Genomic DNA, 19,080 nt, shown 5'->3' with positions numbered 1-19,080 from the left:
TTTCCGCCCAGTTATTTAATACAGACCAAGCCTGGACGTTACTGACACACCGCTGCATTTGAATTCTCAATTCTTTCAGTGTGAGGGGATAATGCCTTCCAAGTACTCATTATAAAATGTCCTTGTGTTCCGTTTGCCCTGGCTGGAAGACTGATTCATGAGCATCACCTGCTCTCCCTACCCTGAGTCACAAAATTTACTTAAAATAGATTGGCTGCAAATCAACTGGAACCAGATGAGCCACAGACACCGCAACTGGCATTGTTTGGTACAAAAACATCACCGCACACCTCTAAAGGAGGAACACACCCTGAATCCTTACCCCAGGGAGGATAGACAGATGCCCCCTCCCACGTGGTGCTCCTGCCAAATACCCAGGAGAGTCTGGACTGAACATCGGAGCCAACCACATTTATTCTTTAAGCACAGGCTCCATTTTAAGTCAGATTAGCATCAAATATGGCCACAAGCCCATTCTTTTGCAAACACTATTGTAAATATACACAAATCCCACTTCTGGTGCTTTAACTGATGAAATCATGGAACCTTGGATTTTTCCAGATATGCAATGGAAACTTCCAAACCCAAATTCAAATCTATACCCAAGCTTGCATTCTGAAAAAAATACTGGCTCTCCTCTTTTTTTTTTTTTCCTTCTGTCTCATTTGTTCTAGGTTCTTAATTTTCAGAGCAAGCAGAGGCAAGTGGACCTTCGGCCCCGCCCCAGTGATTCCTTTATCCACTCTCTGACACCGGAGAAAGTCCCCTCTTCTAATCTGATAATGCACTGGGCGGGGAATGCTAGTGTAACCATAGTATCATGTGAGGGAGGGCCCTGTTTCCAGAAGCTTAACCTGCTATCCTGGGTGCCGTCTAGCTGTCTGATAACTGAGGTCACATGATATGGAGGAATGCACCATTTTTCCCCACTTCAAATGCATAGAAGCTTCATGTCATCTTGGAGACCAAGCCCTCTGATGACCTGTTACAGATCAGGGCACCAAAGTGATCCCTCAAGCTTGAGACTGTCCTATTACATTATGCAAATGAGAATACATTATATTATGTAAATGAGAATACATTTGCCCTGTAAAATATATCTGGTGCTAACTTGAAGGGTGTCCATTGTAAAATAAGTTCTAGTCTGGATTTTTTTTCCTGCTCTCTTTTCAGTGGAGGGAGCTTAAAAGAAGCAGGGATTTTCTTCCATGGTTCTATACACAGCAAAGAGAGATGCCTCCCCAACAACTAGTACTTACAATAGATGAAGTAAGAAACCCCTCTATAAGCAGGACCTCCCATGTGCAGAGGCACACACATGCACACGCACACGTACACACACGCACGTGCACACACACACACAGTCGTTCTCCAACCTGAAAACCCTCCTTAGCTTCTATGCCCAGTGCAGCATGTCCAGTCCCTACTTCTTGGGTTGAGGGTTCCCTCTTAGTGCCTTACTCTCAGTTTTCCATTGCCATTTGTGACTCTGACTTAGGAAGCCCTGTCCTCTAGCGTCCACTGAAGTGTACATACATCACCTGACCGTGCTAGCAAGATGCAGGTTCTGCTGATTCTGCAGTGCCAAAACCAGTCCCCAAGCAATGGCTTTCCCCTTAGTTGGTTTCCACTTCTCCTCCCCGAGTTCCTATCTGCATAGCAAGAATAGGTATGATCATAGCAAGAGCCATGTGATTTCCAGCCTTGTTTTTAGCGCAGGGACAATTTCATCACCAAGCTCTGACAGCTAAGGAGCCTAAAGGCTCCCATCTCCAAAAGTTAGGCAAGGAGGGGTCAGTGAACTCTGATGGGGGAAAACTACATCCTTGTTTCTACTAACCCCTGCATCCAGCATGCCATCTCGTCATGAAGGAGACAGCAAACGAGAGGAGCCTCAGCAGCACCCATGACGTGGTCTGCCGTGGAGGTTCATGGCGCTACTGCAGATAGCGCCAACCTCTTTCCGCGTCCAGCCTGACCATTCAAACAAACACACACACAAACAAACCTACTTGCTTTTGATTACAAAGGAGTTGTGAGTGTGTGTGTGTTCAATGAATTTGTGTGTAAATTTACAGTTTCAGTTAGAAGAGACACAGCCAGTGTTCTACCCATGACCCCTTACCTTTACCAGCTCAATTCCCCGCCTGATTTTCACCTGCAGACCTTCATTTCTTTTCCTGGGGGCACTTTCTTGCCCCTGTATTTTCCGGGTTGGAAGGTATCAGGAAATTTATCACCGAAGTGGCTGATAGAGTGGGTGGGTAGGTAGCCTTGCTCTTTCTCTAGCTCCCCCTGGGGCTGAACCTCACCTGCCCACCACCGTGTCTCTTTCTTTGTCTTCCTTCCTTATCTGCCTCACTTCCTCAGCCTTCCAAACCGTTTGCTAGAGTCACCCCCCACATACACTACTTGTCCTTAGTTTTTTTCGTTTAGCACACGTGGGTTAACGAAGGTGCCCTAACCATGCTACTTCTATTCAAGAAGCTTGTGTCATGTACCCGGTACTAACAAATACTGAGCTAAGTGCTGCTGGCAAATCAGTGCCTGGCTGTGAAGGCAGATGCCCCAACATCTGGTCCTTGAAGGGCAAAGGGTCCCTGGGACACAGCAGGAGCTAGCCCTATAGACGAGCTGCAGCAGAGCAAACTGTGTGTGCCCTGGGATGTGGGTGAACTCTGAAAGAGCAGATCGTGGCTTTCATTTGTCACAAAAACTACTGCTCATACTGTTGTAAGAGGTGGAGACCCTTCTTAACCCCTGGTTTCCAGGTCATTACAAGCAGCCACATTTACCGTTCAGCATGCTTAAGGGAAAGCATTCTAAACGCCGCTCTCCATGCACACTGTCCTGAGGTGGCCTATTTAAATATATGTCAAGCAGCAGCTTTTGACTTGTCACTTGTTTTTCTTATGTAAAACTAGAGCTCCAATTGAGTTTTCATAGAAAAACTAAATATGAATTCACTTTGTGTGAATCCACCTGTTGTGAAAATTAACAAATAAGCCCAAGTTTATAGGTGGGACAAATGGCTCAATGGACAAAGTGCCTCCCAAGCCTGAGGACCTGGGTTCAGATCCTCAGAACCCAGGACAAGAGCATGGCTAGCCAGCGCATGCCCATAGCACCAGCTCTGGGAGGGAGAGACAGAAGGGTACTAAGAGACTGCTAGACAGCCAGTCCAGCTACTCGGCTTCAGTATCATAAGAGATGCTGTCTCAAAAGGTAAGGTGGCTAGTGTCAGAAGACACACACACACACATAAAAAGACAAGAAAAAATAAATGCTCAGAAGCTCGCATGTTTTGAAAAACAAACCTCTGGAAAGCTCGAAGCCTTTCTGATTCGGTGGGTTTTCCCAGTGTAAAAATATTCTGTAGCGAATCTGAACAGTGAACATTTGGTAGCACCAAGATTCCAGGGGGAGGAAAACGTCACACCAGGCCCTCTTCTGTGCAGACATCAGGGCTGGCGTCTTCACACGTTCGAGAGCTCACAGAGCCCTGTCCTAGCTCCAGACTGTGTGGCTGGGTTTGCTGAGAGAGGAATTGATGTAGAAATGGTGTCAGCTCAAAAGCTTGGAATAAAACCCATGTTATGGTCTTCCTAATCTTCTATTCCATGAAGCTTGTATGAAACAGTATTTCTCTGAGATAACAGTAACTTCATGTTGTACAATTATTGTAGTGTTTTGTATGCTTTGATGGCTTTTCTTTAAGGAAAGCACTCAGAAAATGAGAAGATTTAACTTTTTAAAATATGACACATTATATTAGTCATCAAGAAAAACCAATCATACATGTTATATTGAATTATGTGCACATATGCTTTATATTTCCAAAGATACTCTGTTTATATAATATGTATATACATCTATAGCTATGTGGAGAGTTACAATATATAATCGCATACAGGAGACATAATTTTATTGTAAATAATTACTTTTAGCCTCTTTGAAGAATCCAGAACCCCAAAAGAGAGAAGATTGTGTTTTCCTCTGTTTAGGAGGTGTGATTTTTTTTTTCTCATTTATGCCACTCTGAAATGAAATGGAATTATAAGAAGGAAATCGAAGCTGCATATTCAGTCAAGAATGTGTGAGATGTACTCCAGAAATAGAAAGGAAATATCAAGATAAAGTTCCATCTGGGAGGGATTCCTAGAGCTGTGGGGGTGGGGCAGAACTTCTGGCTGGATTGCGGAGGAGTTTGCCATTGGGTGGCCTTTTGCAACCCCACCATCTGTATCACTGATTAATGAGAACGAGGGCAGAATTACTCATTGTTGGTTTTCTCCCAGGACCCCTGCTCCGCTCTCTTCACCAGAATGACTTGTCTTGCCTCCTTTCCATCATTGTGCTTCAGCAGCTTGTCACCCTACTCTGGGTTGGGTGACTCCTGCAGACAGATGCATAAAGCCAGCTCAGGGATGCTGCTATGTCCTTGTCCACCAGGAAATATGTTCGGGGTAGGAGTTAGATGGATCCTGCCTTCATCTTCCACTGAGAGGCAAAGGGAACTGTGTGGACTCTATAAGGTTCATGTCTCCATGTTTATGAAAAATTAAACAATCACCAAGAAACGGCAGGGACTTTCTTTTTGAGAAGAGGGCAAATGGACCAGTAGCTCCAGTATGCGTGTAATCGACTCTCTCCCTCCTAGTACATCCACACCCGTACCTGCAATTCGCATGCTTTGATAGATACTTGCCCTGCATCTGCTTGAAGCACCTCATTTCTACTGTGGCCAATGCGGATTTGTCTCTTAAGTTCTGGCTTCTTGTTCTTTTAGCTGTATTTCTAAGACTGTTGTGCTAACGACATAAAGTGATGGGGAAAGGAAACTCACTCCTTTTGTTTACAGGAGCAAATACAACGGCAAAGTGTATTTGTCCTTGTCAGCCTTGCCTCCTATGGGGTACTACACAGAGTGCAGGTACAGGGACGACCCAAGCTTCCTGGGCGTGGATCCTAATTCTCCCCAAATTCTGCTGGCACAAGTGTGGTCACGTTTCTCAATCCTGCCAAGCTCTAAGAGCGGCTGACGGAGGGCAAGTCCTAACGCACTGGTGTTAAGCTGCTGTGCAGAAGTAAACCTCAGTGGGTAATTTGTGTCACACTCTCCCATTCTCATTAAGGACATATATGCACAGAGCTTAAGCAGTGAACCGTTGGTTGATGATTTCTTATGGAAAATACCATCTCCCAGTCCCCGTCAGTACTGATTTTCCAGTCGTCTGACGGAGCTACTTTCCTCTAATGTGGCTGCTCTTGATATCTGCTATGAAACCTCTAAATAACAGGCTGAGGTGGCAGCTATTGAATTTTTAGTTGCAAGTGTTCTGTATTGACTTCATAGCATGGAAGAGGAGCTCTGTAAACCCCAGCCCTCCCCATGCTGTCCTCAAAGACTTGTATCATTAAAAGTTTGGTTATACAACAGTCTGCTTAAGTTATTACAGCTACACAGCCACTCTTTATAACTCGGCCATTAATAGGTAATGAATCATAATCTCTTGGGAACAGTTCTGTTTTCCTGGTAGTTTATAACTCTCATATTTGTTTCTGTTTCACTTGAGTTTGCCATGTAGCTCAGGCTGGCCTCAAATTCACAGTCCTCCAGCCTTGGCTTCCCAAGTGCTGGGTTTGCAGGGGTGTGTCATCACACTCAGCTGTGACTGCCTTTATTTTGTTTTCACTCACTTAGTTTTCTACGTTCTGCTCCTCGAACTCTCAAACCTCATTTGTATAAGTTCCCTATTATCAGATACTCTGTCCTTTTTTCCTTTTGGCACATTTCTCCTGGAGTCTTCCGATCTGCTCCAGTGTGGCTAGGCACCCTCTAGACTGGTTGAAAATATTTTATTTTGTATTTTATTGTCATCCTGTAATTTTCCTTTGCCATCATTCTAAAAACATCCTTCACCTATTACTCTGGAGTCTGTGGGCCTTTGCTGGATAAATTGGCTCTGGACAGCCAATTTATTTGCGCTCCGTCAATGATGATAGACTCCCTTTTAAGTGTCCCCTGATCTGGATGATTCTAGGTCTTATAAGGAGGCCATATAGCTGTCAGGGCAGATTACAGGCCAGCCCCTTCCCTGATGAGGAAACTGTTCCACCAAGCACCTAGGAATTCCTAGAAATGCCCCACCCTGCTAAGGATCCTAGTCCAGCAGTGCCCTTCAGCTGTACTTGGACATCCCATCCCGCCCCTCCCACAGGATAATTAGTACTATATTTTCCTTCTTGTGATAGGACCATTTAAGTATCTCTGACTCCCTGGCTCCAGCAAATCAAACACATTACCCTCAAAATGCCTCCCTCTGCCCAGGGTTTATATTGCCCTTGATAGCACATGAATAAAGGTCCGTGCTTTCTCCCATGAAGATCCTCTGAGATTCATCATTTATCCTTTGCAGGGTTGAGTCTCACCAGGCCTGTCCTCCTGCCCACTAGGCCTGGGCCTCACTGGGCCTGGACCTCTCCGGGCCTGTGTCTTGGCTGCAAGCTAACCAGGCATGGACCTTGGCCCGCACCTCTGCCATGCTCAGCACAGCAGCTCGACTAAGAGCTGTAACACTTTGGTATCTGCCGTAGGCTTTGGAACACTGGAGCTTCCACTGCCACAGGCTAAGCAAGCTAAACTGTAACACTCTGTGAAAAACCGTTTCCACACCCCAGCTTGGTACACTCGGGCCTAACTGTTCTAGCTGCTCCTGAGAAGAATGGAGCCCCATTCTCCGTCAGGAAGCTGAGTTCCAAAACCCAGCTGGAATCAAGGTCCCCACCGGAGGGAGAACGACAGCAGTCCAGTTGCTAAGTTCATGTTTTGTAACATGCCCTCTGTGTAATTCTTATTTTGAAGAAGTGCTCCCTCCAATAATGTCTATTTAGGAATGAAGCCTCAGAGACAAATTTTTCAAGGAGCTAAACTTTAGCACTAATTCTTTTCTCATTTTTACTAAATAAGTTGGTTGCACAAACCAACTTTAGTTAAAAATAACTTCTCTCTCTAATTTTGAAGACATCACCATCTCCTCTTGGTTTCTAGTATCTTTATTGAGCCATCAGTTGTCAGTCTGGTTTTGATCCTTTATATATCCTTCCTTCCCCTCTTCCCACACCACTCTCCTCTCTCCCTTCCTTCTTTCCTTTCCTTCCTTCCTCTTCCCCTCTTCCTCCCTTTGTCCCTCCCCTTCTTCTTTCACTCCCTTCTTTTCTTCCCTTCCCCTACTTCCTTCATCTGTCTCTGTCTCAATTTTAAGGTCTGTTCTTGGTTGACTGTTATGAAATTTTGTGGCTATGTATACTGTATAGTTAATCTAACTGAATATTTTGGGTTATATTCTCATTTTGTTATTTGTTGTGCTATGCACTTGAAGGTCTTTGGACTCTGAAAATGTAGTTCTTAATTTCTGGAAGTTGCTCATAGACTATGCTCTTGGCTATCTCCTCTCTCCACCTCTGTTTTCTGAACTGTTGCTCAGATGCTGCCATTCTTATTTTCTGTTAAAATCAGGGATAGGCAGTGTTGAGACTGTTAATGATGGAGGAAGTCTGGTGATGAAATTCATAGATAGTCTTTTAGTCATTCTATTTCAAGGCCAATCTGCGGCCTGACTCCTGAATTTTCTACAAAGACAGCTGAGTGGCCAATTACTCCCCTGCTTTCCAGATTCCAAAACTGTATTGCTGGGATCATTTCTTCTATTCTTTTCTTTTTTTTTTTAACTTGTGGGTTTATGCCTTGTTTTTAAAACATTTGTATTGTTGTATGTTCACAGTATAATAAGAAAGAGCAGAGGCAGGGTATGAGTTCAGTCTGCCATGGAAAAGCCCAAGTGGTTCGCTGAAAGAGGTGCAGAACTGAGATTTGTCTCAAGTTGTAAATTCGTTGCCTGATTATAATAAATTGAATAAATATCCAAGGCCTTTTGCAACCTGCTGACAAATGAACAGTTTAGTTCAATTTATTCTATTCTGTCCATAGTGAGTGATGAGCACAGCTTCTAAGAGGCCACAGTCCAAGGGAGAATGATGAAAGGGTAAAGGAAGCTCTGTAATTGTTCTGCAGCAATTGCCATGGAGCGGGTCTCTTCTGGACAACACTTAAATCAGCCAATACAAACCTAATGAGGAAAAATTAGCTCTGAAAAGTATCTGCATGTCAGTATTCTAAGTAGAAGGATGTACTGAGGGGAAAAGGCTACCCAGTCTCTCATGCCACTTACATATAAAAAGCCTTCTCTCCATTTACTGGTCTTGGAGCTGACCAGGAGGCCGGGCAGTGGAGAGATGAGAGACTACCTTTCCTTTGGGGTCCCTTTTTCAGATGTCTGGTGTAGCACAGGCTTGTCGCTGGCCTGCCTGGGAGCGCTGACATTTGTGGTGTCCTTTTTCGCTAACTAGTCCAAGAGTAGAAGCTGACAAATAAATATCCTGTGGCCGTGAGTTGTGTGACACTCTTTCTGGGAAGGAGATAATCCAGCAACCTGCTGGCATGGTTCTGTGGGCTTTTCCAGGTATCTCTGTACCTAGCCAAAGCAGGGCTAGGTATCCCCCTAAAAGATACTTTAAAGGATTTATAGGGGAAGAAGATGGCTTGCCCATCTCCCCATGATGCCCAGTCCTGGGCCCCTAGCTGTCATTTTTTTGACAAGACTCCTCCTTCTGCAGCCTTGGCTTAGCATTGTGCTCTCTGGCCCAGTCTCAGCAATGTCAACAATGTCTTTAAGGTGGCATAGACCAACTACTAAAGTAGCATTCTTTCCAAATTGCTAGGCGAATCCATTTGTTTTGTAATTCTCATTACGTTTGGTCAGTTTGCTCACAGATGGGGCCAAGTGATAGAAATGAGGCAGGAGAGCCTGGAGGGTCGTCAGGAACCTGGAGGGTCTTATAGTGGTTTGCATGCCTTCTAAAGGGTAGCGGCTGCCCTGGCCAGGCACACATTCTGTGTTGACTACGGCAACAGTTCACACCTGCCACGCCCTTCACAAAAGATGGAAGACTCCTTCAGCAAGCACCTTTGCCCCAAAGCCCCACCTTGACCTTAGCCACACAGTTCTGGAAGCACCCAGCAGCCTGACAAGCCAGCCTTTCTTCTCCAAGGTCAGACCTGATCACAGCGCTACGAGTCCCTTGATCCCTCCTTTTTTTTTTTTTTTTTTTGTCACTAGTCATTTCCTGTCAGTCACCTGCTGTGTCTGCTTGTGAGAAGATCCAGACTAATACACCTGAAGCCTTTTGGTAAATCCCAGTTGATGGGCAGATTGATCAGGCCAGGCAGCAAGCATGCATGATCCTACACCTGCTTTACCGCTGGCCAGGAATACAGATGACTCTACCGAAGGAGAAGCACACCCTTCCTTTCTCTTCTGTCCTCGGGGAGGACAAGGGCTGGCGGGAGTTGCGCTGTTGTTAAGTCACCTGAAAGCCTGCTTGTCTCCCTTCCCCGTAGGTTGTGGCCCTCTCCTCCTGGAGCCTGCTGAGGGACTCCATCTACTATACGCTGTCGGTGGTTGCGCTCATCGTGGTAAGTTGCCTTTACTGTTTTAGTTCAGTTTTGTCAAGATGCAACACAGGACAGTGTAAGACTTCTCAGTGTGGCGTCTCTCTCAAGACATGGTGGCTAATGGGCACGTGTGTGTCTCTTTGTGGAGATAGTTTTTCTTCCTCCAAGTCGCTTTGGTTGCACAGAACACTGCTCGCTCACTGGGTACTCGGAACAGTGGCCTTGGATTGTCTGGATCTAAGGGAGTGCCCTGCAGCTATTCTGTAACCTTCTTGACTGGTCCTCCTTGATGACCTCATGGCTCCTGACTCCCCTCTCCAGTACCCCGGACTCTCCCCTTTCGCGCTGTAAGCTCTTCCAGAATGTTTCCTCACACAGTAAGTGTGAGCCAATACAGCATAATGTGATGTACATGTATGGTATGTGTATGTACGTGCTGGTTCTGCGTGTCTAGACGACCATGACTCTTATACCTTCTTACTAGCGGCACTGGTCTTAGAGAAACAACTCTCCGGGTTTCTTCCCATTTTCTTATTCATGTATCAGGACTAGATGACCTGCTTCACAAAGCACTTTCCTATAGGTTGGAAACTATCACAAGGTTTGTCCTGGAAACTAAGTTACAATGTGTTCTAGAGTGTGTCTGTTCTCTCAGCTCTAGGGCTAAAGCAGGAATCTCTGGCAGAATCCATACCTGTCCCATGGGCAGAAGGGCTCGGTGTATTGTGTTCATCATTTGAAGTCATCACAATGGACTTTAGGACACACATGAGCTCTGTGCTTACTCTCGGCTGTAGGAAAGGACTAGTCACTTCAATCCAAGACTCCCTTAACAACCAGATTTTCTAAACATAGCATCTGGTTGGCTGTCCTACAAGGGCCCAACACCCTTTGCTCATGTGCACTTCACTATTCTGTGTATTCTCATGCTTTTGGAAAATTACATTTTTTTTTCAAGAGGCATGTGAGAGTAAGGGATGCCAACCATAAATGCATGAAACTACCCCCTCTGCTGGAGTTCAGAGAGATGACTGGGCCCACAAACACAAGCCAATGACATGGAAAGGAGACGGTTGAGGTCTCCCATAGCACAGGCTCAGCTATGTCCGCTCCCCAGAGCAGGCTTGTGAGTGTCGGCTTTCTGGATGGTGTGTGGAAGAACTTGTATTTAGTCCAATCTGAACCTGCCCAAGATAAAGCAGATGTAATTGTTGTTAATGGTGTGTGAAGGAATAAAGAGGCTTGGCTTCTCTGGGTCACACTGATACACCCTCCTGAACTTGATCTTTGGGCCAAGCCACCATCTGCCCTGGGGCTGTGGTACATAAATCATGGAGCTGAGACAGCTGAACACGCTGGCTGCTGGGGCAACCCTGTGTTTCCTTCAGCAAGCAGCAGACTGCAGCATCAAATGATTCTTTGCCATCAGCTAAATAATTGAGCTATGTATTTACAGATGTGTTGTCAAAACTAGGGTCCTGTGACTTTGAGGGAAATTGCAGTTGTCCATTGTTAAGAAGTGGGACAGAGAATATGGGAGTCTTCAAGGCTGAATATTTCTTCATTGTACATTAAGTGGTGCTCCCTCAGGTTTGGTGAACAATCCAAAACAACTGGCACTCTATCTAAACTGCAGAAGCCAGAGGTTTTCACCCTTTGTGGTCTGGAGTAGAATCCAGGAAACTACATTGCAACCTGCATCATTTTTTACCATGGGTACTGCATTTGGAAAAATATGTCTAACTGTGGATGGAAATCCTTTGGAACATTGCTCTCTGGTGAAGCCATTATCATTTTCAAAGTCAATCTTGAAATTCTGGTAGAAGAATATTGTGATAATTTGTGCAGCCTTAGCTTTTCTACAATTCTGACTTTTGCTAATAAGCATGTATAATATTCTCATAGTATCTGTCTGTATCTAATCTCTCTCTCTCTCTCTCTCTCTCTCTCTCTCTGTGTGTGTGTGTGTGTGTAAACTTACCTCTGTGGAGGCAAAAGACTGATGTTGGGATGTCTTCCTCAATCACTTCTCTTTAATTTTCTTGAGACATGGTCTCTCACTGAACAAGGAGCTTCCTGCTCTGACTAGACTAGCTGGTCAGGGAGCCCAGAATCCACTTGTCTCCACCCCTGAAACACATGCTGCCGCCCCCAGCTTTTACTTGGACGCTGAGAATCCAAACCTAGGTCTTTATGCTTGAGCAGCAGGCACTTTACTGACCAGCCATGTTCCCAGCTCGGCCATCTGGGATCATTTTCACATGAGACTGGGTGAGGAGTAAAATGCGTCCTCAGCCAAGAAGGGTAGCACTTAGCAAAGTGGCTTTCACAGCGTCCTTACATCTGTCCCACACCCACGCCTTACACTGAAACTCAAACGCTCTCTAGCTTTTTGACAGCACTTTTTTTTTTAATTCTTCAATTTTGTGAGCCCAAATATAGTAACAAAAAAAAAAATTTCTTCCCATTTTCCTTAAGTGGTATAAAGCATCCTACAGGACTATGCAATGGCCACTTAAAATACTTCTGTTAAAAAGGCCTCTTTACCCAGCCCACAAAATAATCACCAAGTTTCCCAAACAATTTAATTTAACTAGCAATTTTTTTTAAGTTCGGAAATGTTTGGCAGAAGTCATGGCTGACCCCCTGAGGTTGTACAGGGAGAACCCATTTCCTCACAGGGCAAGTCTGGATAAAGTGGGACCAGATGCCATTTCTATGTATCTTCTCTTCAAGAGGCCCTCAAGAGTCACACAACAGAGCCCCAAGGACAAACCAGGAGGCCTAGAGATGCAAAGAGCAGCCAAGATGCGTTCTCCAGAGATGCTCCTTGGTGCTAAGGGACAGAGAGGGATGAGTCCAACCAGGAAAATGCTAATAGCTTCCTTATTGCCCGGAATCTAAAACAACCGAGACACATAGCAGTTGAAGATGGGACGCAGACAGGACAGAAAGCAAAGACATGAAAGTGAGACAGGCGTGTGCATTCCACACACAATCCCCCAAAATAAAGACAGTTAATTTACAGACCCAAAGTCAGTTCGCTTTGGTACTTAGGTGCCATCTAAATTTTCCTCTGTGCTATTTTATGATTAGTCTGTTTTAAGAAGAGAGCTAGAAACGATGATGATATAGCATTGTCTAAAGCAATCATTCTTTCAAAAACACAGTACACTCTTCCCATTGCCCTGCCCTCAGGAACAGAGAATCCCTTTAGCCTCATACACCCTCTGTTTTGAAATCTGGGGCCATGGAAAAGCTAGACAATGCCTAGAAGCAAGAGAGATGCCACTATTAAGTCCTGAGAAGACTCTGTGTTCTTTGCCTCCCATTGTATATCTGCTCTCATATGCAACGGCTGTCCATACATCAGTGCAGCCCTCCAGGGCCTCTCCTCCGTACCCCCATACCCAGGAGAACTTGGTCCATGGGCATAGCAGGCAAATTCCAGCCAGCCTGTCAAGTTTCTTGCATTGAAATGTTGCTGTGATTTACATAATCATGAAATTTACATAAATGCAAATGATCCATCACATCATCCGTCTAACAGCTGCCCAAAAGGAAATACTTTATTTTTACCCTCCATCTCAGTCTTCGTCAGGGATTGGGAACATGAAGAGGGGAGAACCACCATGGGATATGGAAAAGTCTGTGGAATAGCTCCTCCATCACTTGGCCTGGTACAGAAACGTGACTCAAAGTGCTGTCTGTATACAGATGATAGAGCAGGGAAGCCATGGATCCCAGTGGGCACAGCCCTCAGGCCACTCTCAGCGCAGGCTCAGCAAAGAAGCTAATTCGAGTTAATGCTCCCATTCCCATCACTTGGGGAGCTCTTTGCAGAGCCCCTGGGTAAAGAGATCCCACTGAGATGAAGAAACAGCCGACATGACACATATTTGCCAAAGGTGACCAGTATATTCGTCAGTTTGTAGTTGCCATGACAAAATGCCAGAGACAATTATAAATACAAAGGTTTGTTTAGCTCATGGGTCCAGAAGCCCAAGTTCAAATTCAAGCCACACTGTTGCATTATGCCAGGTGTATGTGATGGAACACAGTGCCAGCCTCATGAGCAGAACAAGAAAGAGAACAGGAACAGAGAGATAGCCCACTGTCACCTTCAAGGACTTGACCCCATAACCTAAAGATCTCTCAGTTGACTCTACCCGCAAAGATTTCACTACTTTTCTAATAGTGCTAACCTAAGCACCAAGCTTTTAACATATGGCCACTGGAAGACACCTTCCTGATGAACTCAGAGTCTTCTGTTTCTCATCATTGTCTCATACAATAGCCATAAAAGCCATGGGTCATGTGTGGTAATGGAAGCCATGTGGTCATGTGTGGCCATGGAAGCCATGTGGTCATGTGTGGCCATGGAAGCCATGTGGTCATGTGTGGCCATGGAAGCCATGTGGTCATGTGTGGCCATGGAAGCCATGTGGTCATGTGCAGTTGTGAAAGCTGTGTGGTCATATACAGCCATGGAAGCCATGTGGTCATGTGCGGCTAGTGAGAGCAAACAACTGGATTTTATCTTTGTTAAGTTGCACTGTACAGCCACAGGTGGCTGGTAACTACCGTGCTGGCTCATGCAGGCCCACTGAGCTAACTGTCCTGTGGAAGGAATGAATGTTGCAGAGGCATCCGTGCCTCTCAGGCCCGCAGAGCAGAGGCCTAGTTCAGCTAGAGCACTGCAGTGTAACTCCAGCTATACAGTGCAGCTGTAGACTCCAGACTTTGCTTCCAGTAAAGTCTGCCTCTGGGGTTCTGAAATATTCCCTATTCTGAGAGGATGTTGTTAGAAAACATAGCTCTACCTTCCAACCCTAGAACTCAGGAAGGAAACTGTTTTAGCTTCATTTCTGTGCAGTACAGATAAAAAGGAGTTTATTTGGCTTATGCATCCAGGTCACAGTCCATCACTGGGCGGGGGAGTGGATCGAGGTGAGAGCTTCAAACCACAAGTCACCTCATATCCATCCAAGAGCAAAGAGAAGTGAATGCAGGTCTCATCTCCTGCTTGTGCTCAGTTCAGTTCCCACCCTTACACAGTTCTAAATGTCTTGCCTAGGGAGTGTTGGGGCTCACTCTGGGCTGGGCCTTCCCACACCAGTTAACTTAAGACGGTCCTCATAGACGTGCCCACAAGCCTCCCCAGTGTAGACAATACTTCATCGAGATTCCTCCCAAGTGACTCTAAATTGTGTTGAGTTGACAACTAAAGCTATCCACCAGCGAAAATAATCTTGCATGCTCTGGAAATGGTTTTGCCCTGTTCCTCCTGTGGTTGAAAAGCAATTCTAATGGTCATGGTAAGCGTTGTCCGCCGCTGTCTTCCAGATGGCCTTCTCTCTAGCCAGTCACCTCTCCCCTTAATCCCATTCTTCACTAGGAATAACTGATCTCTCTTGATTCCCTAGAAAAATCATTTCAACTCTCCTTCTGGCCAAGAGGGAATAAATGATGATTACTAGAAGCTTTCCAGAGGAACGATTCTGACAGAATTTTAAAGTCCTGAAATAAACTGACTGTGGTCACATGAAGGTTAACTGATCTGTCGCAGCCCCTGAAGTGGATATGTGCAAAGAGCTGTGTGATACTGGAAACACTGGGAGGCTGGGGTCATCTCTGCATCTGGAGGGTTCGTGTGTCAGCCGGGCTGGAGAAGGCAGCCTGCCGATAGGGAGACACCCTGCTTTTACAAGGGAAACGGCTTGAAATGGTTAGCTTGTGCTTGCATCTGTTTTGGCGCTGCCCAGCTATTAGTTCCTTCTTTTAACAACCCTTGTCTCCCATATCCTAAATCACTTCCCCACCCCTTTTCTCCCTGGTGGCAGGTTCTTTGACGTTCGTATGGAATGATCGACACTTCTCCAGCTCTTAGGGTCTTGTCCTCGCTCCTGCAGCCAGGGCCATCCAGTTACCTCCATACAGTGTCCCATCATCCTTAGAGCACAGCCCACAGCAGGGCGCATACCGGCTGTTTTTCAGTACGATCCGTCGGATACCTCCTCTTAGCTAAGCCTGCTCCTAGACCTGAATAGGTGGATGTTCTACATGCAGAGATGCTGAGGGGGTCCCCATGCTGTTGAATGAAAAGGGCCAATGGGGGCAGCTGGCTTCATTGGAGAATTAGGAAGAGAAGATTTCCAAGTTTTGGCCTCTTGAAAGAAAATGATACTCTTAATTTTTTCCCCTGTCATTTCCACTGCTTAAAATTCTAACAGTCCTGGTGGTCATAATAGAGATTATGAAATCACAGCAATGCAGCCATTCCTATTATAGCTTTATAGGATTCAAACACTGGGATTGGTGTGGTAACATGGAGGCAATGTGCTCTCTTCTCCCGATTACCCCTAGCCCACCTGGCTTGCTTTGCCATGCCTTTCCACCTCGAGGGAGCCATTCTCTTGGCAGTTCCCTGGATGCCCATCAGGCATCCCCCTGCCTCAAGTCAGCCCGACTTGTTTGGAAGAATTCTAGAGCAAACACCAGCATTGACAAACCCGTTTCCATGGTACCCAACCACTTCTCGGAAGCCTATGGGGGAAAAAAAGTGAGTGCTCTTGTCAAATTTGTTCCTGTTTGTTCACACTTAGCCCAGAGTATGCGGAAACCTAAGAGCAAAGCCAAGTATAGCTTTGGATGGATGTGCTTGCTCAGCAAGGCTGGGCCCTGAGCACCAGTGGCTCTCAGCACTGCGAGCTGGCTCAGCGCCTGGCCTCAGACACACGTAGCAGAGAGTACCCAAGTAGCCAACTGGAGAAAGGTTGGGTTATTTCCAACCGCCACCAAAGGAAGATGACCTGGTTGCAACTCATGAGACGATTTGGTGTTTACATAAGTGACTTATCCATGCACACACACACACCCCAACCACCACCGTAGAAAACTGCCAGCATAACCACTGCCACTTGCCACACGCAGCTGTAGGCTAGCTGTGGGTGCTTCAGTGGGGGCTGTCTGCCTCGAGTAGCTTCATCTCCCTCACTGGAGATTTGAAAATGGCCTTGAACCACTTCATTTTAACTTCCCTGCCTAGACCTGGGTGGCCGGCTGGGCTGTGAGCGCCACCTAGTGGTGAGAATGTGGAACTAAATTGGCGTTTCTTAAAAGTGTCAAAAGATTTTCAGGTTTCCTCCAGAGTCTGAGCTATTCCTACAGCATGTGGGCAGGGAGGAGGTGTGCGTGTTCTCTCTTACAGCCAGAGCACAGAACAGCGGTATTGGCATTGGTCTCTCAAGGTAATGAAAGTAAATAAAATCTGTGAGGAACAACAAACACATTTCCCACAACCACCAGCAGCCTCAAGTAAAAGCCAAAAGGCCTCGTCTCTAATTTTAGCTTTCCACACAGAAGATTCCAGGCCTCCATCGGGATGGCACCGTGGTCTTTCAGAAGGAACATTTTGCCATCTATGTGTATTCCCCACTTCTAGTCTTCCAGGAAGAGATGGCCAGGCCACCCAGCCTCCCCAGGTACCAGCCCTGACCCTCACTGCTGATCTGAGATGGCTCATAAACCCTTCCCCCCTTTTCCACAAGAAACAAGCCTTGATTTTCTTACAGGCTCAATCTTGAGTCCCTTTCTTCGATCGTACTACTTTTTCCCGGATCTTCTGGTTTTTCTCCACAGTCCTCCTAAGGTACAGGCCTAACCCGCATTTCTGAATTGGCTTCGTGGGGGGTCTTATGTCATTATCCTGAGAAATGGAGTCTCCAGCCAGACGAAAGGAGAGCTGCTGGGTATTTGGGGTGTTGCCAGATGACTACCCTCTACCGTGTGTTAGAACTTTCGGGAGACTGGCCTCCATTTCTCTTTCTGTGTCGGCCTCTCTCGGCCTATCAGTCCTGCAGGCTCATATGCTCAGCCTCTGGCTAGTAACTGATTCCATCTCCGAGGCTTGCCCATTGTTTCTCTGACCTTTTAGGCTCCCTATAAACTTCACCCCCCACCCCCCATCTATGACCATGTTGGTTACTTTCCACTGTGACAAAACACATGACAGAAGCAACCTAAAGGAGAAGTTTATAATAGCTCACTGTTTTGGATGGGGTGCAAGGCAGCATAGCACAGAAGGCACAGGAGTTGGGGAGGGGGCACTCCTGTCTGCGGCAGAGAGAGTTTGAGGTGACATCTCACGGCCGATGGATCAGGAAACAGATAGCTTGGACCATGCCAAAGGCTCTGTGCCCTCTCAAAGCATTAGCTGGGGACCAAGCGTTCAAGAGTGTGCATTGTGGGGAGTTTCACATTGATTCTCCACACCGAGAATCTCTATACAACTAAGCCCATTGTTACTTTTTCCTTAAATAATCAATAGTTAAAGGCCTACTAGCCCACAGCTGTTCCTAGAAAGTACACAAAAGATGCTTGTGTCTCTCTACTAAGGCTGGCGGATGCCCAGTGACTCCTTTTGTAGGATCTGCGCCCCCCTCTATGGAGAATCTCATACAGAATGCAGGTTCCCTAAAAGCCACATCCGCGTACAGCGTCGACTGCCTTCTCTAATGGAATAGAATTAAATTGACCTGGTTTAATAAACTCTCCTAGCATCTCATAGTCTCTTGAGTGACTATGAAGTAATTGTTCCATCCCCATTGCTAAGACTAATATTAAATTAAGTAGTTAATAAAAATGTTTTCCATCTTAAATAATTGGTTCTAGTCCATTATTTCATGATAATAATTTGGTAATGCTAGTGCTTATGTAAAACAACCCTGGATCTTTCCAGGGGGTGGATTCCATACCATCCAGCCTAGATCATGGAATTGTTTCCTTGACTCTTCTCTTCCTCTTTCCATCCTGGCTTGGCGTTTTCATCCAAACGTCAACTTGCTGAGCTTGTTGGCAGAGACAGAGTAACAAAAACAATGAAGCAACTTTTTTTTAACAGCTCATTAGAAAAAGCGGCTACAAGGGAGCATGGCTCCTACCTCCTAGACCCTGACACTCACAGGACGAGCTGCTCGTGGGTCTTGTGAGCTGTCTTTGAGTTGTCCTTTGTGTCTCAGCACACCTGGAGATTGTCAGTATGGCTAGAGACCAAGGCAATGCCCACACAGTTGGCCACATTTACCATCTTGCTGCATGCTGAGCATGCCTGGGTCACCCTGCAGCCTCTGCCTCCATAGGGAGTGCTACTCAAGGATGCCGTGTTCAGAGAGAGAAGCCATGAAACCATTTCCACGGCTTCCTGCCTCCAGAGCAGGTACACACTTTGGGGGTCCTATGAGTCACGAGGGCAGGTATGTGTGTCATGAAAAGAGGTCCAAAATAAGAGCTAGGCCTGAGTCCTGGAATCAATTCTACAATGGGTTGAACAACCCCTAAATTATTTCTGTTTTCCAAAACTGGGTTTCTCTATATAAGTCAAAAATGTTGCCAGTTTGTTTCTGTTTTGTTTTGTTTTCCCAAAATGGGAATTGATCTGAGGTGGTGTTGAGCTGGGAGTTAACTGGTTAAACTCTGTTATTATAGACGCTCTATTGTTCCCAACAAATAAAAATAAAACCTCATTTGTTATTCCTTTCCTTCACACCTTCTGACCTTCCCTAGCC

General features: G+C 45.9%; 1 protein-coding gene across 1 annotated transcript in view; it reads left to right on the top strand.

Moving 5' to 3' along the window:
* The window catches only part of Slc24a3 (solute carrier family 24 member 3), a 475,313-nt gene that overhangs the window by 405,425 nt on the left and 50,808 nt on the right, over nucleotides 1-19,080 (top strand). Inside the window, exon 7 of the mRNA XM_021644597.2 lies at nucleotides 9,461-9,535. Within this exon, the coding sequence (XP_021500272.2) occupies nucleotides 9,461-9,535 (75 nt within the window). The remainder of the gene's footprint in view (nucleotides 1-9,460; nucleotides 9,536-19,080) is intronic.

This window comes from Meriones unguiculatus, chromosome 4 (assembly GCF_030254825.1).
Source record: "Meriones unguiculatus strain TT.TT164.6M chromosome 4, Bangor_MerUng_6.1, whole genome shotgun sequence".
Taxonomy (NCBI): Eukaryota; Metazoa; Chordata; class Mammalia; order Rodentia; family Muridae; genus Meriones; species Meriones unguiculatus.
Note: the sequence above shows the minus strand (reverse complement) of the source record. Positions and strands in the feature narration are given on the sequence as shown.